This window comes from Mobula hypostoma, chromosome 22 (genome assembly GCF_963921235.1).
Source record: "Mobula hypostoma chromosome 22, sMobHyp1.1, whole genome shotgun sequence".
In the NCBI taxonomy this organism is placed as follows: Eukaryota; Metazoa; Chordata; class Chondrichthyes; order Myliobatiformes; family Myliobatidae; genus Mobula; species Mobula hypostoma.
In genome coordinates this window covers 53433154-53457276 of record NC_086118.1, presented here as the reverse complement: position 1 = coordinate 53457276, position 24123 = coordinate 53433154, and the positions used below count along the sequence as shown (strand labels likewise).

The following is a 24123-nucleotide window of genomic DNA, read 5'->3' as shown; positions in this document are numbered from 1 at the left end:
AGTAGCTAATGTTGTTCCCTTATTCAAGAAGGGAACCAGGGATTATCCTGGAAAGTATAGACCAATAAGTCTTACATCAGTGGTAGTGAAGTTACTGGAGAGAGTCCTTGGGGATAGAATTTATGAGCATTTACAAAACCATGGCCTAATCAGGGGGAGCCAGCATAGCTTTGTGCGCGGCAAGTCATACCTACTAACAATTCAGCTTTTTCATGAACTGACACGAGCAATTGATGAAGGTAGAGTTGTGCATGTTGTTGATGTGAATTTTAGAAAGGCTTTTTGCAAGGTCCCTAGTGGGAGGCTCATGCAGAAGATTAAAATGCGTGGGATCCATGGAGAACTGGTTGTATGAATTCAGCACTGGTTTGCCCATAGAAGACACAGGATAGTGGTTGAAGGGACTTACTCTAGCTGGAGGTCTGTGATTAGTGGGATTCCACAGGCACCTGTACTGGGACCTCTGCTTTTTGTGATATCTACATTTTCATCTAGGTAATTTATATATAAGTGGGTAGGTGAGTTTGCAAATGGGCGAGTTCTGGAGTTGACATCCTGCTCACTTAAGGAACGTGAAGTGTCTTCCATAGCCTCTCCTTTCCAGGTGTAGTGATCGCCGCAGGACTGCTGTTTGGCTTGCCATGCAGGAGGTCACTCACATATGGCTTCTCCTACACTACTGTGCCCATAGCAATGCATTCATATGGCATCCTGTTCTTAGTGAATTTGCTATGTCATGGTGCGACTGAGTGTCCAGCGGTATAACTGGGCGAGCAGCCTTGGCTCATTAGCCTTGGTTGGCAGCCAGCCTAGAAGAAGGACAATGCCGATTCCAAAGCCGGGTAGGTGGGACTCATTAACCTTGCCAGGCAGTCTGTCTAGAAGGAAAACTCCAATGCTCAACCTACAGCCTTGTGGTCGCTGCAGCTCGCTGTGCTATTGTGGAACGTCCCCTGGCCTAAAGAGTGGAATCGGTCCAGATACACCGATCCTCACTATAAACCAATGCAGCACAGGCGGGAAGAGAAGTCCTACAGTGATGGAGTTCTCACCTGATCTTTGCAAGTGAAGAACCAGCCATCATCATCAAGTTTGCAGATTGGTATTATTAGAGCAGAAGACTGGCAAAAAATACTTCAGCATATAGATCAGCTGCAGATATGGGCAGAGAAATAGCAGGTGGAATTTAACACTAACAAATGTGAAGTGTTGCACCTTGGTAGGTCAAAAGTAAAGAGACACTACACTCTTAAAGGCAAAACCCTTAACAATGTTGTTGAACAGAGGGATCTTGGGATCCAAGTTCATAGCTCCCTGAAAATGGCTTCAGAGGTTGACAGTGTGGTTAAGAAGGCATATATCTTGCCTTCATTAGTCGAGACACTGAATTCAAAAGTCAGAAACTTCACAAGTTTATAAATGTCCAGTTAGGCCTCATCTGGAGTACTGCACGCAGTTTCTGGTAACCCCATTATAGGGAGGATGTTGAGGCTTTGGAGAGGGTGCCAAAGAGGTTTACCAGATGCAGCCTGGATTAGAAGGCAACAAGAGGTTGGACAAACTTGGATGGAGGCTGGGAGATCTGATAGAGATTTATAAGATTATGAGAGGCATAGATGGAGTATATAGACAATATATTTTTCCCAGGGCTAAAATGACTAATACCAGAGGGCATGTATTTAAGGTGAGGGGATATTTAAGGTTATGTTGCCCATTTGATTATTAATTTAATTGGATTGGCACATCATTTGGGCCAAAGGGCCTGTTCTTGTGCTGTACTGTTCTATGCTCTGTGTACATTGAAACATACAGTGAGACAACAACCAACACAATCCAAGGAGGTGTTGGGGGCAGCTGGTAAGTGTTACTGTGCTAACCACTGCCAACATAGTATGCCCACAACTTACTAACCCATACTAACCGCCCCCCTAGGCCTGAGTTGACGTAGCAAAGTACTAACCCATACATATTTGGAATGTGGGAGGAAACCAGTGCATCCAGAAGAAACCTATGCAGTCATGGGGAGAACATACAAAGTCTGTGTCAACAGCTGCAGGAATTGAGCCCCAATCACTGGCATTATAAAGCTTTATACTGGCTGCTGCACTATTGTGCTGCAATAAATATCGGCAATACCTGTGTTTCTTCAAAATAGAGATTTTTACATTAGTCTAAGAGAGTCAATGGTATGTTGGTTTAATGTCCAGACAGAAAGCAATACTTTCAATGGTGTAACTACATTCTTTACACCAGGGTATTGACGAAATAGGCAGCAAAATACTGCAATTGGTAGAGCTATGACCTCACAGTTCTGGAGATTCAGGTTCAATCAAGGTGTCTGTATAGAGTTTTTGCTCTGTACCACTGCATGAGTTTCCTCCAGGTGCACCAGTTTCCTCCCCTGTCCTGTCCCCAAGACATGCAGATAGATGTGCAAATTGACCACTGTAAATGACGCCTTTTGTACAAATGACTGATGGAATCTGGATTGTTCATGGAAATATGAGGAAAACAAAATAGATGAATACTTGATGGGGGAGGGAAGGTGGGATTGCCTGTCTTTCTGCAGTATGAGCCCTTGACTTTATAAATCCTCATACTGAAATTACCTGAAAGGTGCCAGTGAAGCCATGGCTGATACCACGACAGTGGTTGAGTTTGATGTTCTTAAAAATGTGTATTAAAAGATAATGACTTAGAAATTGAAGTATGCTTGAAAAGCCATATTAGAACAGTAGTATGCCTGCACTGGATTTGTGTGAAGCTCCTTTCTGGCAACCTCACACAAGAGTTCCTGCGGATGCCAGATATCCAGAGTAATGCACACAAAATGCTGAAGGAACTCTTTGGGGCAGGCAGCATCTATGGAGGGCAATAAACAGTCAGTTTCAGGCAGAGACCCTTCATCAGGACAGGAAAGGAAAAAGCCAGAATGAAAAGGTGGGGGAAGTGAAGGAATTCAAGTTGGTAGCAGATGATAGGTGGAGCCAGATGAGGGGGAAAGAAGGTAAGTGGGGGAGGGGGATGAAGAGAGAAGCTGGGAAGTGATAGGAGGAGACGGTAAAGGGCGAAGAAGGAGGAATCTGATTGAAGGGGACAATGGACCATGGGAGAAAGGAAGAAGGAGGTGCACTAGTGGGTAGTGATAGGCAGGAGAAGAGAAGAGGAGAGAGGGGAGCCAGAATGTGGAATGGAAAAAGAGAGCAGGAGTGGGAAAGAAATAACCAGAAGTTAGAGAAATCAATGTTCAAAAAGCCCAAGACATTGTGTTGAGCAGATTAAGCCAGCACAAGGAAATCTGTACAAAAGACGTTCTTCTTCAAGCTCCCACCGTTGGGTGAGAAGACCATCAAAGTCAGAGAGTAGTGAAGAAAGAACAAACTGTTGTAGAAACTCCATAGGTGGATGAGGATCTGTGAGGTGGAAAATGGAATTGTTGTCCTTTCGGGTTAAGATTCTGTGTGGTGAAATAGAGCAGATTGGAAACCTTGCATTGAATATGCTGATGATGTCAGCAAAGTATAGTATGCAGATGAGAAATGGCAGATAAAAGGGATTAATTCTTAGGAGACAATAGAGATAACAGTGCAGAAGTGAAAGTAGACCCTACTGGAGAATAGAGCCTAACTACAACCAGGTAACATTTGTCTTGATGCAAGGAAACTAAGGGAAATTAAAAGACAATTACTGTTTAAAAATGGCAAAATGTCCATTTTGTAAAGCCTTTTACCTTAAGGTAACCAACTGTAAATCCTAACGGAAAGATTGAATGCTATATTTTTTCTCTGTATATAGATGGCATGTTCAAAAAATAAACTGGATGGATTGCAGCTGTTGATGTGTAATATTAAATTCATTTTATCTTGCAGCTGACAGCGAAATCTCTAATTGCACAGTTTATTAAGGTATAATGCATTAAGGTTTTAAGTAGTTTAGGTTTCTTGTCTTTATTTTACTCTGCAATTTTGAAGGATCTAATATGTTATTCTATTTTTGCATGTTGTACCTAGTACAAATTGAGTCATTTCTTTTTTGAATGAAGCAGAGAAACAAGTTGAACTATTAATGAACTCTTTGTTGGGTGATTTCATGACCTTCATTGAGTGTAAGGCAAGTTCCTGATCTTCCAATACTTATAATTATCTGACTTCCACAAGTGTCTGGGGTGTGGACTTCCAGAGAATCTGTCTGTGAGGGAGAAAAATCTATGTATCTCAAAGATGAGAAAATCTGCAATGCTGGAGATCAAAGCATACACACAAAATGCTGGAGGAATCCAGCAGGATTCCTGCAGCATCTATGGAAAAGAGTAAGCAGTCGACATTTCAGGCTGAGACCCTTCTTCAGGACTGGAAAGGAAGGGGAAAATTCAGAGTGAGAAGATGGTGGAAGGGGAGGAAGAAGTACAAGGTGGCAATAGGTAGGAGAAACCAGGGAGGGGGAAGTGTGATATAAAGAGCTGGGAAGTTGATTGGTGAAAGAGATAAAGGACTGGAGGAGGGGTATTCTGATCGGAGAGGATAGAAGACACGTGGAAGAAAGGGAAGGGGGTGGAGCATCAGAGGGAGGTAATGAGCAGGTAAGGAGATAAGGTGAGAGAGGGGAGCAGGAATGGGGAACGGTGAAGGAGAGGGGAAGGGCAACTACTGGAAGTTTGAGAAATCGATGTTTATACCATCAGGTTAGAGGCTACCTAGACAGAATATAATGTGTTGCTCCTCCAACCTGAGTGGCCTCATGGAGGCAGTAGAGGAAGCCATGGACTGACATGTTGGAATGGTAATGGGAGGTGGAATTGAAATGAGTGGCTACCAGGAGATCCTGCTTTTTCTGGTGCTCGGCAAAGTGTCATCAAATCTGGAAGGACTGTTTAGGGCCCTGATTGGTAGTGTGGGAGGAGGTAGAGGTAAGTGTGCCACTTGTTCTGCTTGCAAGGGTAAGTACCAAGAGGAGGATCAGTGGGGAGAGACAAGTGGACAAGAGAGTCACATAGGGAGCGATCCCTGGGGAAAGTGGGGTTGGGGGTAGAGGAAAGATGTGCTTGGTAGTGGAATGCCGTTGGAGATGGTGGAAGTGATGGAGAATTATGTGCTGGACATGGATGCTGGTGGAATGGCAGGGGAGGACAAGAGGAACCCTATCACTGGTGGGGTAGTGGGAGGAGGGTGTGAAGACAGACGTGCACAAAATGAAAGGGACGTTGGTGAGGACAGTGTTGATGGTGGAAGAAGGGAAGCCCCTTTCATTGAAGAAGGAGGACATCTCATTAGTTCTGGAATAAAAGCCCCATTCTGAGAGCAGATGTGGCAGAGACGGAACAACTGAGAGAAGGGAATGACATCTTTACAAGTGACAGGGTGGGAAGAGGTATCATTCAGATAGTTGTGAGAATCAGTGGGTTTAGAAAAGATATCAGTAGGTAGACTGTCTCCAGAGATAGAAACAGAGAGATCAAGAAAGAGGAGGAAGGTTTTGGAAATAGACCAGATAAATTTGAGGGCAGGGTGGAAGTTGGAGGTAAGGTTGATGAAGTTAATCTTAGCATGAGTGCAGGAAGCAGCAACAATGTAGCGTAGGAAGAACTGGGGAGCGATACCGGCGTAGGCTTGGAACATGGTCTGTTCCGCATAGACAACAAAAAGGGAGGCATAGCTGGGACCCATGCAAGTGCACGTGGCTACACTTTTGGTGTGGAGGAAGGGGGAGAGGCTGAAGGGGAAATTAAGACTGAGAATAACTTCTGCAGATGGAGGAGAGTAGTGGTGGAGGGGAACTGTTTGAGTCTGTTGTCATGTATTTCAGTTTTAAATGACTATCCTCTTAATATTCTGTTCTTTATTTACAACTCTCACACTTGTGAAGAAAAGCACAACATCTATCTTGCCATGCCTCCTGAGGATCTTGTACATTTCAATAAAATCATGAAATCTTCTAAACTGCAAAGAATACATCACCCCACCTATTTAGCCTGTTTTGAAATTACAATGCTCTCATCCCAGAAGATGACCTGGTGAAGCTCTTTGGACTGCCTCCAATGTTACTATATCCGTTCTTAAATAAGGAGACCAAATCTGTGTGTGCAATATTCCAGGGGTGACCTCAAAAATACCCATACAATTGGAACAAAACTTCATATTTATCTTTGCAATAAAGGTTAAAATGCCTTCTGGCCTATTTTCATTTTTCTCCATTGGCCTGCTAACTTCTTGTGATTCATGTACATGAACACCAAGATCCCCCTGTACTTCAATGATCAGCAATCTTTTTCCATTTAGATAATAATCTGCCCTTTGATTCCTCGTACTGAAATTCATGACCTCACACTCTCTGACAGCAAATTCCATTTGCAAAGTTTTCACCCATTCATTCAATATATATCCCATTGTAGAGTCATAACATCCTCATTGTAATTTGCTCTTTTACCCACTTCCCTGTCATTGACAAATTTCAATACATTACATTTTGTCTCCTTCTTTCAGGTTTTAATATAAATAGTAAATAACTGAGACAAACTAGTCTCCACCAATTACATCCATCTAATCCAGGAGAAAAAAAGATCCGTTTATTCCAACTTTGTTTTCTGTGTGATAACAATTTTCAGTCTATGTTAGCAGCCTTCCTCCAATACCATGAGCTCTTTACTTGTGGACATAGACTGAGCTGTTAATTTGACAATCAAATGAAACAACCTTCCTCCAGATCACGGTGCACCTACACAACATGTATCACACACAGCACATAAACCAAGATATTATACTATAAATAAGTTAATCAAATATAATTCAAAATACATGTAGTAAAGTGCAGCACAAGTAAACAGTACAATAAACAGCTCACTGTCCTTGTGATGAGACCTCAGTTGTGGCAGCCTAATGGAAGAAACTGTTACCTAGTTTGGTATTCCTAGTTCTGATGTTTCTTACCTTCTTCCTGACGGTAGTAGGTCAAGGAGATTCTGGGGTAGGTGGTAGGGATCCTCAACAATGCTTTGGGTCCTATGTCTGCAATGCCCCTGGTAAATGTCACGAATAGAGGGGAAGGAAACTTCAATGACCCTCTAGGTGGCTTTTACTATCCTCTGCAGTCCGATGCTTTGCAGCTTCTATGCCACACAATGAGGCAGCCAGGCAGGAGACTTTTGACGGTGGTCCTGTAGAAAGGTGTTATAATGAGGGTGGGGAGCCTTGCATGCCTCAACCTCCTTAGAAAGTGTAGACATTGCTGTGCTTTCTTGACTAGTGAGGAGTTGTGTGGGTCCAGGTTAGATTGTCTGTTATGTGTGCAACAAGGAACTTAGTGCTCTTCACTCTTTCCACGGCTGAGCCGTTGATTTGCAATGGACAGTGGTCGACCTGTGTCTTTCTGAAGTCCACAATCATTTCTTTTATCTTGTCCATATTGAGACTCAGGTTATTATTCTCACACCACTTGATAAGCCTCTTTGCCCACTCACTGTATGCTGGCTCATCATTGTTGCTGATGAGGCCAACCACCATTGTATCATCAGTGAACTTGATGATGCAGTTTGAACTGGATTTGGCAGTGCAGTCATGTGTCAGCAGCGTGAACAGCAGCAGCCTGACCACACAACCTGGGGGACATCAGTGCTCAGCATGATGCAACTTAAGATATTGTTGCCAATTCAGACTGACTGGGGTATTTCAAATAAAAAGTCGAAGATCCGGTTACAGAGAGGAGTATTGAGTCTCAATGAGGACAGTTTACCCACCAGCCTCTGAGGGATGATTGCATTAAATGTTGAGCTGGTTGATAAACAACATCCTGGCGTACAAGACATCGTTTTCTAGGTGGGACAGGACAGAGTGGCAGGCCGTGGCTATGGCATCATCAGTGGATCAGTTTGAGCAGTAGGCCAACTAGAAAGGGCCCAATGTAGCTGGAAGGTGGCATTTTATATGATCCATTACCAGGTGCTCCATGCACTTCATTGTTGTTGAAGTCAGTGCCACTTGGGCCCTAGAATGATGGTAGCTGCCTTGAAGCCTACAAGAACAGTGGACTGTTTCAGAAATATATTAAAGATGTCTGTTAAGATCTCAGTTAGCCTGGTTGCACAGTCCTTCAGTACCTGACCAGCTATGTTGTCTGGTCTTGCAGCTTTGTGTAGGTTTACTCTGACTAGGGTACTCCTCATCTTGGCTGCAGCCAGACGGTGTGCCTGTTCTTCAGGAAGAGGTGGCGGGGGGGGGGGGCGCGGTTCTTTCCTTAATGTCATATCATTCAGTTGGTCAAATCATTCATAGAATGCATTCAGCCTATCAGGAAGGGGGGCATTGCTGTCATTGTCGCGCAGGGTGGACTTGTAATCGGATATGGTTTGTATACCTTGCCACATGCAGCGCATGTTCCTGGTATTACAAAGTGTCTGTGGGTTTTCTGTGCATTACCTTCCTGATGGCATGGGAGAGTGCATTTTTTGCTGACCTGAGAGTCAATTTGTCCCCCAATCTGAAGCAACGTCCTGATCCCGAAGCAGTGCATGAACCTCTGCAGACAGCCATGGTTTCTGGTTTGCCCTAGCAGTGTGGTGTTTAATCAGGGTAATCAATCTGTATATTCATCAATGTTGATGTGATGATCAGAGGTAGCCTCCCTAAATATACTCCAGTACATGCTTTCAAAGCACTCCTGCAGCACTGAGGTGGCACTTCCCGGCTAGGTTCTGATTGCTTCTGTTTAGTTCTCTTTAATACTCTGTTGACTCTGGGATACGTGAATGGGCCTCTCAGGACTCACTGCTGCTAAAACAACCTCCAAAGTGTATAGAATGTTAAATGATTGACAGGACAAGCCTTTTCCAGCTGACCAAATGTTTCTTTGGATGTAGAGCATAGAATAGTACAGGAGATTGAGCTACCATGTTATGCCAACCTTTTAACCTACTCCGAGATCAACCTAACGTACCTAAAATCAGTCAAACAATCTTCCCTTCCACATAGCCCTCCATTTTTCTTTCATCCATGTGCCTATATAAGAGTCTCTTAATGGCCCTAATGTATCGCTTCTACTACCATTCCTGACAGCACATTACATACACCAACCACTCTATGTGAGTAAAAAAAAGTATAACCTCTGACATCCCTGTGCCCCCCCCCAAATCTCGGTCCAAAATGTCAGCTGTTTATTCATTTTCATAGTTGCTGCCTGACCTGCTGATTTCCTTCAGAATTTTAAGTGTGTTACCTTAAAGCATATCTAGTATTTTCTGCTTTCAAACAGTCCTATAATCATTTTAAACTATAAAGGAATGACAAGAGAAGGCTTGTATATGCACAGTCTCAGTAAACCGCATTTCAGCATTCTAACATTTTGTTTCCATGGCACCCATCCACACAGATATTTATAATTCCTCATATGACAATTTTTGGTCTAAAATTGCAAAAAAAATTGTGAAGTACTTTTAAATGTAGAAATTGCTACTCGAGAAATATAAAAAATACAACTTCAAAGGAATTTTTTTTAAACTAGGTTTTGAGGAGACCTTTAAAATTGAACAAGAACTTGTGGCAACATAGCAGCGCAGGTAGTAGAGTTACTGCCTCACAGAGTCCTGGGTTCAGTCCTGACCTTGGCAACTGTCTGTATGTATGGGGTTTACACACACTCCTTGTGACAGCATGAGATTATTCCTGTTTATTTGCACTAACCTAAAGTCCTCTCTTCATTTTCTCCCAAGTTTTTTATTTATATTTCACAGGGAGTAAATCTTATTCTGAAATACAGTATTGTTTTGCAGCTAAAGGAAAACATGGATGTTTCATGCTATTATTTGATTAATCTGCAATAAATTGTTTTATTTAATGTCTCCATTTTGTTTGAGCTGACCTTTCTGCTCCCCTTTTGAAGCTGGATAGTAAAAGGAAGTAAATTGATATTCTATTCCATTGTTCTTTATGAATTATTCACACTGAAATGATCAAGACCATAGACAATTATCTGATACAATTTCTTTAGCAAATCTCTGCCACATACTTCATCTAATGTGATTTTCTTGGCATTGTACACCGTCCCATCTCTCCCCACCCCCGAAGCTTCCAAATCATATTAAATATTTATCATTTAAAATGAGTAAGTTCTTTTTCACAGTGATCTGCGATGGTCTTGTTGCTTCCTTTCCTGGAGCTATATTTCAGGAGGTTACATTCTACAACCTTGTCATATTGTATCCACTGATGAGGTCTTCTGTTGGTGTCAGGCAAATTAGCATAACCTATCATCACTAAACATAGAAACAGAAGCAGGAATTGTCCAGGTGGTCCTACTATCTTGCTCTATTAGTCAATAAAATCTTGGATCATCATTTACCTCAGTGCCACTTTCCTTCACCTTGTTTCCCATAATATCATAAAATCTGCTAGTTTTGTCTCTTGAACATACCAGTTGACTGACTTGCAGAGCCATCTTGATAGCAAATTCAATAATTCTCTATTTCTGGTGAAGAAGTTTCAGTGAATGGCCATTGCCTACTTCAGTGTATGTTGTCAATCAGCAGAGGCATTATTCCTGCTTGATCAATCCTTGTCAAGACAAGACGCTTCAATCATTCTTCTAAACCAAAGAAAGTTTAGGCCATGTCTGTTCATTCTCCCTTCATTAGTTACTTTTCCCATCCCTGGAATCAATTTGTTGAGCATTTGTTGCACTCCCTCTATTGCAAGTACATGATTCCTTCAGTGTGGAGGTGAGATCTGAACACATGTGATCCCACCAGGACTCAACATACTTGGAGCAAGACATCCACTTCAATAAATGCTAATGTACCAATTCTCTTCCTAATTCTGTCCCTGCACATTGACCTTCAGCAATTCATATGCAAGGGCACCCAGGTTCTGAATGCCAACACTTCCCAATTTCTCATTATTTTAAATAAATTCTAATTATCAATTTTACTGCCACTGATTTTATATTTCCTGTACCCAACTGCTCTGCATGGAGTTCTTCCAAATTATTTGTATACAATTCTTTCAATAGCCCGTGTTCCACTTTACACAACTCTTATTGGTCGACAGTTATCTTAGAAGGTAACCTGAAAGGGATTTGAAGACATTAGACCAGGTGATGTTAGAAAATGGATGACAGCAGGAATGATAGAATGAATACAAACAACAGGAATTCTGCAGATGCTGGAAATTCAAGCAACACACATCAAAGTTGCTGGTGAACGCAGCAGGCCAAACAGCATCTATAGGAAGAGGTGCAGTCGACGTTTCAGGCCGAGACCCTTCGTCAGGACTGCACCTCTTCCTATAGATGCTGCTTGGCCTGCTGCGTTCACCAGCAACTTTGATGTGTGTTGCATGATAAAATGAATAACCTGTCTCTGTCCTTTAACATTATTGGACTTTATGGACACACATCCAGCAGGAATATTACAATTTAGTAATAGATCTCAGAATTGTGTATTAACTGTGACCTTTTGACCCAGTAACAATGAGTCCATGTGATTTTTATAATGGCTTATAAAAAAAAGCATAATCAGAACATTAGAAATAGGAGCATGATAAGGCCATCCAATCATTTGTGTCTACTTCCCTATTCATTAAGATTACAGCTAGTCTTTTACCTTGGTATCACTTTTCTGTATTAATTCCAAATCCCTTGATCCCCTTAACTTGAATCTATGATATTTGTTTTGAATATACTCAGCAATTTCCAAAGATTCGCTGCTCTCTAGGGGAAAAGAAATGTGTTCAGTTCTGGGTGGCTTTTCCCTTATTTTGAAGTGGTGACCCCTGATCCTAGACACCCCAGCCAACTGTAGGACCATCCCTGCATCAACTCTGTCAACCCCTCCAAAAAAAATTTAAAGGTTTAATAACATGAACAAGACATTAAAGAGAAACTGGAAATCCTTGTAGTGCCATGGTGCCATAGCAGTTAGCACGACGCTATTGCAGCTTAGGGCTTTGGTGTTTGAAGTTCAATTCTAGAACCATCAGTAAGAAGTTTGTACATTCTCTCTAAGTCTGTGTGGTTTGCCTCCGGGTGGTCCAATTTCCTCCCACAGTCCTAAGACTTACTAGTTGGAAAGTTAATTGGTCATTGTAAATTGGCCTATGATTAGACTAGTGTTAAATAGGTGGGTTGCTGGACAGTATGGCTTGAAAGGCTGGTACAGCCTATTCCTGCTGTATTTCTAAGGGGAAAAAATATTATATCTGTTCACACAGTGACACTGATGGAAGTCTAAAACTTAGCATTCTGACTTGCTCTTTTGCCTAGGATAGGATGAATAATGGCAGAAAGACCTTTACAAAGTGTACCGTATAGCCTACAGTATAATAACAGACTACTTTATGTTTTAGTACCACGTCGATGAATGCGCTATTAGGCGCATATTGATCTGTACGTGTGTGCCAAGTTTAGTTTCTGCCAGTAAAGAACCATGAACCTTAGCTCCCATCTCCAGCGTTTTTATTAGTAGCATTGTTGTGTAACCAGGCCACATACACAACACAAAGGAAGGTCAGTGACTTCTTCCAGATGCTATGTCTGCAAACCTGTTGAAATTCTTTTTATATTGTGTCTGTAAATGAGCATCTGCCTCATAAACCTTGGATTCACAAACCTCACTCCACTGAGAAAATTTTCAAAGTATTTTCGGCAGAATTACAAGAATGTAAAGAAAGGAATACTTGACTATTATATTGCAATTTATAATCTTTTTTATTATTACAGTTAACCTCCTATCATACACCAAAAAATAAATATTTGCAGGTTCGCTAATTGCATAGTAGGTGAGAAAGAATGGTTTTAAAATTTGTTTTTTTAAAGATATAAAACAATAATTACTTGCCTTGACATGAGTTTTTCATTATTTATAGTTCATGGATTTTCTGACCAAATATAACATTAACTACTGTAATGCCATTAACCAAATTATTAATGCTTATTTTTATCATTATTAATAAATCATATTGTGATTAAAGCCATTTTATAAAGCTTGGAATCAATAACGCCTTTATGAGAGCTTTGCCAAGAAAATGTAAGTCAATCCCTTTAAATGCTGAATTTGAAAAAAAATTGAAAAAGAAATTGAATCCACCCCTTTCAAATGATCACTGATATTTTGTATTATTGCTTGCATACTTGCTCAAAACAAGTGCAATAAACCTCTATTAATCTAGCATTTTGGTGATGCCAGAATGGCAGATTTTCTGGACTATTGATGTGGTGTTTCTTTTATCAGCTCCACAGCCCTGTGAAAAAAATTTTCACTACCTCAGTACATGTGAAAGTAGTAACAATAAATAATATTACCAATTTGCATAGTTCTCCAGCATTTCTGAAAGGTTTTCTATGTTTTCTGTCATTGTTTAGGAATCATATGCAGTATTTTAAATCTACAATATGAAATTTAGCTTGAAAACCTCTCCAGTTGAACCTGTGAAATATTTGAAAATGCTAACGTAGTTAATGTCTAAATGTGGTCTTTACACATTTTCTTCATGCATTGTTTTATAGTTTTACATCAAGAGCACTGTCAACTGGATAGACAATTTTGTGATTGTGATTTTAAGATGAGGGAAAGTTTATTGCCTTATTGACAAAATCATAAAACCCTCTACTTTCACTGACAGATCCTTGTGTCTGAAAGGATTCTTGTTGTACCCAAGCTTTTATCTCCAACTTTTTTTCCTTGGAAATTCTTAAATGTACAAAAACAGTTTTAGCATGAAAGCTTAGCTTTGATTTCAGAGTTTTGGGGCTTTACTGCTTCAACAGGGTCTTGGCAGAAGCACAACAGAGCACAAATTCTTTACTGGTAAGCTAAAGGTCTTTTGGATGATGAAAGAACTCTATGATATAGTGTTTGGCAGAATTTAAAATATCATATATCAAAGAAAACACCAAGAAGTTTACATTTGATTTCTGAGAAAAGAATAAGGGAACTCTGTAAAATTAGGAACAGTGGTTGCAATTACTTTGCATTTTTCTACAAAATATCTTGGTAAATGAGAAATACTCTTGACATTATATACATCCATCCTGTGTCATTTGCCTTCTCATTGCCTTGTTACATGGGGCCTATTGTTCCTGGCTTGCCAGCCTTAGCAATGCCTCACGTCTTATGCATGCCAAGGTCTCGTTTGCCATCATGTCAGCATTTGGCTTTGCTCATCTGTTCACATTCCAAAGTTCATCACATCTTATTTACCATTATCAAAAGAACCCTCACTGATTTTGGTAAAAGGTGAATAAAACCACGATATCAATAGTAAAAGAACCAAAACGTGCAAAGATAAATGCATGTACTGTACTAATTTGTATTCAAAGGCATTGGGTATGAATGTAACCTCTGAGAGAATTTCATCCTCACATAGAAACATGGACTAAAATTATACTTTGATTCAGGCCTGTCAAAGTTATTTTCATGTCCGAATATGGGTTTTAGTCACCAGGCATGTTAGCAATGTGACGTGTGGGCCAATCACATGATTATACGTATTATTCGTGTGAGTAGTTTTGGGCCCCATGTCTAAGAAAGGATGAAGGGTCTCAGCCTGAAATGTCAGCTATACTCTTTTCCATAGATGCTGCCTGGCCTGCCGAGTTCCTCCAGCATTTTGTGAGTGTTGCTTGGATTTCCAGCATCTGCAGATTTTCCCTTGATTAACAAGGGAGAGGCTGTGGATGTTGTGTATTTGGATTTTCAAAAGGCCTTCGAAAAGGTGCCGCATATGAGGCTGCTTAATCAGATGAGAGCCCATGGAATTATAGGAAAGATATTGAAATGGGTGGAGCACTGGCTGATAGACCGAAAGCAAAGGGTGGGAATAAAGGGATCCTATTCTGATTGGTTGCCGGTTACTAGTGGTGTTCCGCAGGGGTCGGTGTTGGGGCCGCTTTTTACGATGTATATCGATGATTTGGATTATGGATTAAATGGTTTTGTGGCCAAGTTTGCGGATGACACCAAGATAGGTGGAGGAGCAGGAAATGTTGAAGAAACGGAAAGGTTGCAGAGAGACTTAGTCAGTTTAGGAGAGTGGGCAAAGAAATGGCAGATGAGATACAACATTGACAAATGTACGGTTGTACATTTCGGAAGAAGAAATAATCGGGCAGATTATTATTTAGATGGGGAGAAAATACAAAAATTGGAAGTGCAAAGGGACTTGGGGATCCTCATGCAGGATACCCTAAAGGTTAACCACCAAGTTGGATTGGCGGTAAGGAAAGTGAATGCTATGTTGGCATTCATTTCAAGAGGAATAGTGTATAAGAGTAAGGAGGTATTGATAAGGCTCTATGGGGCATTAGTGAGACCTCATTTGGAATACTGTGTGCAGTTTTGGGCCCCCTATCTTAGAAAGGATATACTGATGTTGCAGAGAGTTCAGAGAAGATTTACGAGGATGATTCCTGGAATGCAGGGGCTAACATATGAGGAGCGTCTGTCGGCTCTTGGATTGTATTCATTAGAGTATAGAAGAATGAGAGGGGATCTCATAGAAACGTTTTGAATGTTGAAAGGGTTGGACAGGGTAGATGTGGAAAGGTTGTTTCCCTTGGTGGGTGAGTCCAGGACAAGAGGCCGTAGTCTTAGAATTAGAGGGTACCCAGTTAGAACAGAGATGAGGCGAAATTTTTTTAGCCAGAAGGTCGTGGATTTGTGGAATTCGTTGCCACATATGGCTGTGGAGGCCCGATCATTGAGGGTGTTTAAGGAGGAGATTGACAGGTATCTAATTAGTCAGGGTATCAAGGGATATGGGGAAAAAGCTGGAAATTGGAACTAAATGGGTGAATAGTTTAGCTCATGGGGGAGCTGTGGAGCAGACTCGATGGGCTGAATGGCCTACTTCTGCTCCTTTGTCTTGTCTTGTGATTAAGAAAGGATGTACTGGCATTAGAGAGGGTGCAGAAGAGGTTCACAGGAATGATCCTGGGAATGAAAGAGTTAATGTACAGTACAATGCAAAAGTCTTATTAGTTAGGGTGCCTAAGACTTTTGGAATCAAATTACCTTGCCTGGTGTCTCAGGGCTCATGTGTCTGCACCTGTGCCACCCCTAACCCAACATTCCTTCTGTGTCACCTGTTCGGCACTCTACCTGCTGCACTCCATGCTCGCCATTCCCAGTATCCTTTGCTCTTGCCAGATTTACAAACATACTCTCCGCTCCACGTTGACAAATACATTAATGTGCGAAATTCTTAGGCACCCCAGCAAGATATACAAGGGGTGATTGATAACTTCGTGGCCTAAGGTAGAAGTAGTCAATTTTAGAAAACCTACCACATTTATTTTTCTTACATTTACACACTTAGTCCAGTGGTCATGGAGCATACGGATCCCTTCTTTGTAGAAGTTGGTGTCTTGGACCTCCAGAAGTGGTCCACAGCAGAGTGATTGATAAGTTTGTGGCCTAAAGCAGAAGGAAGTGAGTTATACAGCTCTCGTTACATGCACGTGCAGTTCAACTCTTTGAGTGATTATGCAGAAAGTTTGAAGTTAATACCTCATCTCCTTCTACTTTAGGCCACAAACTTATCAATCACCCCTGCTGTGGACCACTTTCTGGAGGTCCAAGATGCCAACTTCTACAAAGAAGGGTCTGTATGCTCCACGACCGTTGGACTAAGTGTGTAAATGTAGGAAAAATAAAATTGATTCCATCTACATTAGGCCATGAACTTTTCAATCACCCCTCGTATTTCCTATAGTGGGGGAGTCCAGGATCAGTGAGCACAGCCTCAGGATAGAGGGACATCCCTTTAGAACAGAGATGAGAAGGAATTTCTTCAGCTAGAGGGTGGTGAATCTGTGGATTTAATTGCTGCAAATGGCTGTGAGGGACAAGTCATTTGGTATATTTTTGGTATATTTAAAGCAGAGGTTGATAGGTTCTCGATGAATATGTATGTCAAAGGTTATAGGATAAAGGCAGGAGAATGGGATTGAATGGTAAAGAAAATCAGCCATGATTGATTGGCCACCACACACAAGCAGTAGCAAAGCAACGACCATTCCCTTTCCCACTTATTTCAGCAAATAAGCATTCGCACCCTCAACACACCAAGAAAGCAATAGCAAAGCTCCCAAGAAAGACCATGATCTGCAGTACAACAAAAACTAAGCATTCACCCAACAATTTGTCATACCACAGGCTCTCTCGCTTTCCCTAATAAAGGAACAGAAAGGTGTCTTTCAGCAAGAGGGGAATGATAAACAAAACAACTCGCTGATTCACGGTGTTAAAGTCTGCCAAGTCACATCTGACCTACAACCAATGCAGAGAGGAAGTTAACACACCTAATGAAGGGAGTGGTGGGTAGCAGGAATTATAACTATCACTGGGTGGAAAATATTCAGTAATGTGCATGGCCCAGTTCCTTTGACCCCTCCTTTAACGAAAGCTCCTGAATTTTTCTCACTGGAATTAAAGGTTCAATATAATCACAGATTGTTGTTCATGATGGTGAGTTAGTGCTTGCTTTATTCCTCAGTTAGATGTTGTTGTCTTCTGTGGACAATAGTTGGTGATTCATGGCTAGTGATAAAATCAAAATTGCATATTTATCCCTCTGCAGTTTTGTTTGATTGGCTAACAGTTTATCCCATTTCCCGATATAACTTATTCTGTGGGTAGAATAAACGTTTTTTTTTGCTTTATTTCCAGTACAGAATTGGACAGCTATACATGATAAGCAAACACAGCCATGAGCAAAGTGACAGAGGAGAGGGAGTGGAGGTGGTGCAGAACGAGCCCTATGAGGATCCTATTCATGGCAAGGGCCAATATACAGAGAAGAGAGTTTACCTTAACAGGTAAAGCAGATTTTTATGCTGTGAATTGAAATGTTAGCTGGTTCTAATTAATATCAATTTATATTCTATAATTCATAATGCTGTGGTATTGTTCATTTAATAATACTTACAATATTGTCTTCTAATTATCTCACTGCTGTCTACTCCATTGAGTTATTGTTGAAATGGAAACCATTTTGGATGGAAGTTCAAATGAGTACTCGTATACATATTGGTAAGAAATTAAAATATAAGAACTGAGAATTGATGGGAACACCATTGAGCACATGCACTGGGTACGATCTCAGATTTTTAGAGCCACAAGAGATGGCAAATCCAACAAACAAACTGCTGGTGGAACTCAGTGGGTCATGTAGCATCTATGGAGGCTTAATGTCCTAGGATACACATTGTAGGTAGGCAGAGGCGGTGGCTTGGCTCTGTTGGTTAAAAAAATGAAATCAAATAATGAGAAAGAGGTGACATAGAGTCAGAAGGTGTTGAATTGTTGTGGGTAGAAATAAAGAACTGCAAAGGTAAAAAACCCTGATGGGAGTTATATACAGACCCCTTCTCCCCAAATAGTAGTAAGGATGTGGACTACAAATTGCAATGGGAGACAGAAAATGCGTGCCCAAAGGGCAATGTTACAATTGTCATGGAGGATTTCAATATGCAGGTAGATTGGGAAAATCAGGTTGGAGCTAGATCCCAAGAGAAGAAATTTCTAGAATGCCTATGAGATGGCTTTTAAGACCAACTTTTGGTCGAGCCCACTAGGGAACCTGCTTTTCTGGATTGGGTGTTGTGTAATGAACTGCAGTTGGCTAGAGAGCTTAGGTTAAAAGAACCCTTGAGGGAAATTGATCATAAAATGATCGAATTCACCCTGAATTTTGAGAAGGAGAAACTAAAGTCAGATGTATCAGTATTACCATGCAGTAATGGCATGAGAGAACAGTTGCCCGAACTAATTGGTAAAGAACACTGGCAGGGATGACAACAGAGCGGAAGTGGCTGGAATTTCTGGAAGCAATTCCGAAGACTTAGGATATATACAACACAAATGGGAAGGAGTATTCTAAAGACAATATGATACAACTGTGGCTAACAAAGAAGTCAAAGCCAACATAAAAGCCAAAGAGATGGCATATAATAGAGCAAAAATTAGTGGGAAATTAGAGGATTGGGAAGCTTTTAAAAACCAACAGAAGGCAACTAAAAAAGTTATTAAGAAAAAAAAGATGGAATACAAAAGTAAGCTAGCCAATAATATTAAAGAGGATACCAAAGTTTCATAAAGTGTGAAAGAGAAGCAAGAGTGGATATCAGACTGCTGGAAAACGATGCTAGGGAGGTAGTAATGGGCAACAAGGAAATGGTGAATGAACTAAATAAATATTTTGCATCAGTCTTCACAGTGGAAGACACTAGCAGTATTCTGGAAGTTCAAGAGCGTCAGGGTTCAGCAGTGTGTGAAGTTGCCATTAACAGGGAGAAAGTTCTTCGGAAACTGAAAGGTCTGAAAGTAGATAAGTCATCTGGACCAGATGGTCTAAACCCCAGAGTTCTGAAAGAGATGACTGAAGAGATATTAGTAATGATCTTTCAAGAATCACTGGATTCTGGAATGGTTCTGGAATTGCAAATGTCACACGACTTTTCAAGAAGGGAGAGAGGCAGAAGATATAGTAGTGGCTGATTGGCAGGAGGCAAAGAGAGGGAATAAAAGGAGCCTTTTCTGCTTGGCTACCCTTAGCTAGTAGTGTTCCACAAGGGTCTGTGTTGGGACTGCTTCTTTTTACATTACATGTGAATGACTTGGATGACTGAATTGATGGCTTTGTTGCAAAGTTTGCAGATGATATGTACGTACAGTGCCTATAAAAGGTATTCACCCCCTTGGAAGTTTCCGTGTTTTATTGTTTTACAACATTGAATCACAGTGGATTTAATTTGGCTTTTTTCACACTGATCAACAGAAAAGACTCGTTTGTGTCAAAGTGAAAAGGTATCTCTACAAAGTGAACTAAATTAATTACAAATATAAAACACAAAATAATTAATTGCATAAGTATTCTCCCCCTTCAGTATAACACACCAAATCATAAATGGTGCAGCCAATTGGTTTTATAAGTCACATAATTAGTTCAATGATCACCCGTGTGCCATCAAGGTATTTCAATTGATTGTAGTGAAAATACACCTGTATCTTCAAGGTCCAACTGCTGGTGAGTCAGTATCTAGGCAAAAACTATACCTTGAAGACAAAAAATAACTCCAAGCAACTCTGCAAAAAGGTGATGAAAAGCACAAGTCAGGAGATGGATACAAGAAAATTTCCAAGTCACTGAATATCCCTTGGAGTACAATTAAGTCAACCATCAAGAAGTAATAAGAATATGGCACAGCTGTAAATCTGCCTAGAGCTGGCCATCCTCAAAAACTGAGTGATAGTGCAAGAAGGGGACTAGTGAGGGAGGCCACCAAGAAACTTATGATGACTCTGGAGGTGTTACAAGTTTCAGTGGCTGACATGGGAGAGACTGTGCATACAACAACTGTTAACTGGGTGCTTCACCAGTTGCAGTATCATGGGAGAGTGGCAAAGAGAAAGCCACTGTTGAAAAAAACTCACATGAAATCTTGGTTAGAATTTGCCAGAAGGCATGTGGGAGACTCTGAAGTCAGCTGGAAGAAGGTTCTATGGTCTGATTAAACCAAAATTGATCTTTTTTGGCCATCAGACTAAACACTATATTTGGTGTTAGCTAAACTCTGCATATCATCAAAAACACATCGTCCCTACGATGAAGCATGGTGGTGGCTGCATCATGCTGTGGGGCTACTTCACTGCACCAGGCCCTAGAAGGCTTGTGAAGGTACAGAGTAAAATGAATACAGCAAAATACAAGGATATCCTGGAGGAAAAGCTGATGCAGTCTGCAACTTGAGATATATTTTCCAGCATTACAATGACCAGAAGTATAAAGTCAATGCTACCCAGGAATGGCTTAAAATAAAAAGGTCAATGTCTTGGAGTGGCCAAGTCAGAGTCCAGACCCCAATCTAATTGAGAACTTGTGGCTGGACTTGAAAAAGGCTATTCACTTACAATCCCCATGCAATCTGACGGAGCTTTAGAAGTATTGTAAAGAAGAACGGGGAAAAATCGCAGTGTCCAGATGTGCAAAGCTGATAGAGACCTATCCACGCAGACTCGAGGCTGTAATTGCTGCCAAAGGTTCAACTTCTAAATACTGACAAGAAGGGGGTGAGTAATTATGTAATCAATTATTTTTTGTTTAATAATTGTAATAAATTTAGACCAATTTGTAGAAATTTGTTCACTTTGACACGAGTCTTTTCTGTTGATCAGGGTAAAAAAAAAGCCAATTTAAACCACTATGATTCAATGTTGTAAAACAATAAAACATGAAAACTTCCAAGGGGGGGGGTGAATACTTTTTATAGGGACTGTAGGTGGAGGAGTGAGTTGTTCTGAGGAAATAGAGAGAGATCAGAATGACTTAGGATCGGAGAATGGGCAAAGAAGTGGCAGGTGGAATATAGTGTCAGGAGTTGTATGGTCACGTACTTTGATAGAAGAAACAAAAGCATAGACTATTCAAAAATTCAAAAATCTGAAGCACAGAGGGACTTGGAAGTCCTCATGCATGATTCCCTCAAGGTTAATTTGCAGATTAAGTCGGTGGTGAGGAAGGCAAATGTGATGTTTGCATTTATTTCAAGAGGACTAGAGTATAAAAGCAAGGATGTAATGTTGTGGTTTCATGAAGCACTGGTGAGGCCTCACTTGGAGTATATTGAGCAGTTTTGGGCCTCTTAGAAAAGATTTGCTGACACTGGAAAGGCTCAAAGGAGGTTCACAGAAATGATTCCAGGATTGAGGGGCTTGTCATAGAAAGGGCATTTGATGGCTCTGGGCTTGTATTCACTGGAATTCAGAAGAATGAAGGGTGATCTAATTGAAACCTATCAAATGCTGAAAGGCTTCAATAGAGTGGATGTGGAGAGGATGTTTCCTATGCTGGGAGAGTCCAGGACCGGAGGACATAGCCTCAGCCTTTCAGAACAGAGATGAAGAGAAATTTATTTATCTAGAGTGGTGAGGCTGTGGAATTCATTGCCACAGGTGGATGTGGAAGTCAAGTCTTTACATGTATTTAAGGCAGACGTTGATAGATTCTTGATTGGTTAGGGTATGAAGGGATACGGGAAGAAGGCAGGAGATTGGGGCTGAGAGGGAAAATGGAATGACGACGATGAAATGACAGGGTAGACTCAATGGCCCAAATAGCCTAATCCTGCTGCTATATCTTGTGGTCTTAAATGGCATAACATACTACAATCCTGATTGGTAGATTTTGTAAATATATATGAGGTGGGAGGACATGCAATTTCTATTGTTTTGGCCCATCCCAAAGTGATAAATTCAATCAAAAATCGTTGATAAGAATAGTTTTAAATCGAGATAAAGATGCTTTTCATTTCAGTCCTTTTAAAAATGATAATTCCAGTCTTCCAAGTTCTGGGAATAGCTCATGATACTGTCATCCTTCACCAAGGAAAGCTATACAGAGAAGACTGATGTGACGTGGTATGCCTAAAGATATAGTGCACTCGAAAGCACCAGCAAACATTTTGGTTATTGGTGCCCCATTGAACTTTACTTGCAGCCATGGCTTTGAAACTGAAGTAGGCTGCTGTGTTGCCTTTAGTGGCAGGGAGATTGCAAAGAGCGGGGAATGAGAATTGGAAAGTTGCTTTTGGTTGATTGACAGCTGTCAGGTTGTGGATGTCATGGACTGGCATTTGGGCAGCCAGGCGAATAAGGAACAAGCCACTAGAGAGTCTGGGGAACCAACAAAGAATGATGGAGAATTGTGGAATCGTGAAATCCATGTTATGTTTTTTAACCTTGAAACATAAAAAATACAATTGCAATAAAAAGAAAGGAGCCCAAGAGAATGGGCCTTAATTTGTTTTATCACTTTAAGCGAGGCGTACACATATCATGTGGTGGCGTGATGATATATGCCATTTCCGAACTTTTACAGGTAATCTGCAATGCATTATGCAAACAACAAAGGGTGATTAATTGAACAATATATTTACGATATTACTCATAGTACTGAAATATTAAATACACAACAGTCCGGTGTGTGTGTGTGTGTGTGTGTGTGTGTGTGTAGTGCTGTGTTGGGGTGGGAGTGAGGAGGAGTTGCACTACACATGATCCCGGAATCCCATCAGAAGTTATGGGGAGATGGCAGGAGAATGGGGTTGAGAGGGTTACTAGATCAGCCATGATGGAATGGCAGAGCAGACTCAATGGGCTGAATGGCATAGTTTTGCTCCTATCTCTTGTGGTCTAATTCTTGAGTAATAGCAGTCTAGTTACAACAATGGTTTTTGATGGGAAGTCTGTATTTCTTCTCTTGTGAAGTCTTGACTCTTAACCTTGGAACAATTCTACTCAACTTGAAGTGGAGAATAATAAAGAAATATGAATAAAAGGCTCTTCAGCCCCATCACCTTTTCAACATTCACTTGGATGTTATTTCTGATGTAAAAGATCAGTACACAATCTTTTATCTTAGTGCCATCCCTCAATTCCCTCTATGTCCAAAAATCAAGAGAGCTCCATTAAATAGTCAAACCCTATCCTGATGAAGGGTCTTGGCCCGAAACGTCAACTGTACTCTTTTCTATAGATGCTGCATGGCCTGCTGAGTTCCTCCAGCATTATGTGTGTGTTTCTTGAGTCAAAGAAATATATTGTTTGTTAAAGTAAACAAGACTGGTGTAATGCATAACTGGTGCATGAAACTATACATCTAAATATACCTCTTTCATATGATCAATTGTATTTTCAATTGATGCATTTTATGCCTATGCACAGCACTAGAAGCAAGGCAAATAACAACATTAAAAATAGTATTTCAGCAAACATATGTCCTGTTGCAGAATTATATTTGGTGCACCCTTCTGGAGTTAAATATAGACATAAATATTGCATAAGAAAGATGATTTCTGAATGGCTATTCCAAACATTTTAAAAACCAACCTACATAAGATGCAAGTCATTTTTTTTAAACCTTGACTATCTGCCAGATGACAGTTCCTTGATTCAACAGATTCAGATTGCTTTTCCTCTTGTCAGAAATAAGATTGTGTTCCAATCAATTAAATGATGCATTGATCTTTTAATAGATCACAACTGGCAAACATTATACATTCAGTATGCTTAATTGTGATTGATCATATACCATAGAGATCCACTCAATAAACAATGCATGCATTGCCCCACACTGTGGGTAGGGC

The 24123-nt window shown here is 40.7% G+C and overlaps 1 protein-coding gene across 1 annotated transcript in view; it reads left to right on the top strand.

The window, feature by feature from the left end:
- The window catches only part of pitpnc1a (phosphatidylinositol transfer protein cytoplasmic 1a), a 328993-nt gene that overhangs the window by 150597 nt on the left and 154273 nt on the right, over positions 1 to 24123 (top strand). Inside the window, exon 5 of the mRNA XM_063030617.1 lies at positions 17648 to 17796. Within this exon, the coding sequence (XP_062886687.1) occupies positions 17648 to 17796 (149 nt within the window). The remainder of the gene's footprint in view (positions 1 to 17647; positions 17797 to 24123) is intronic.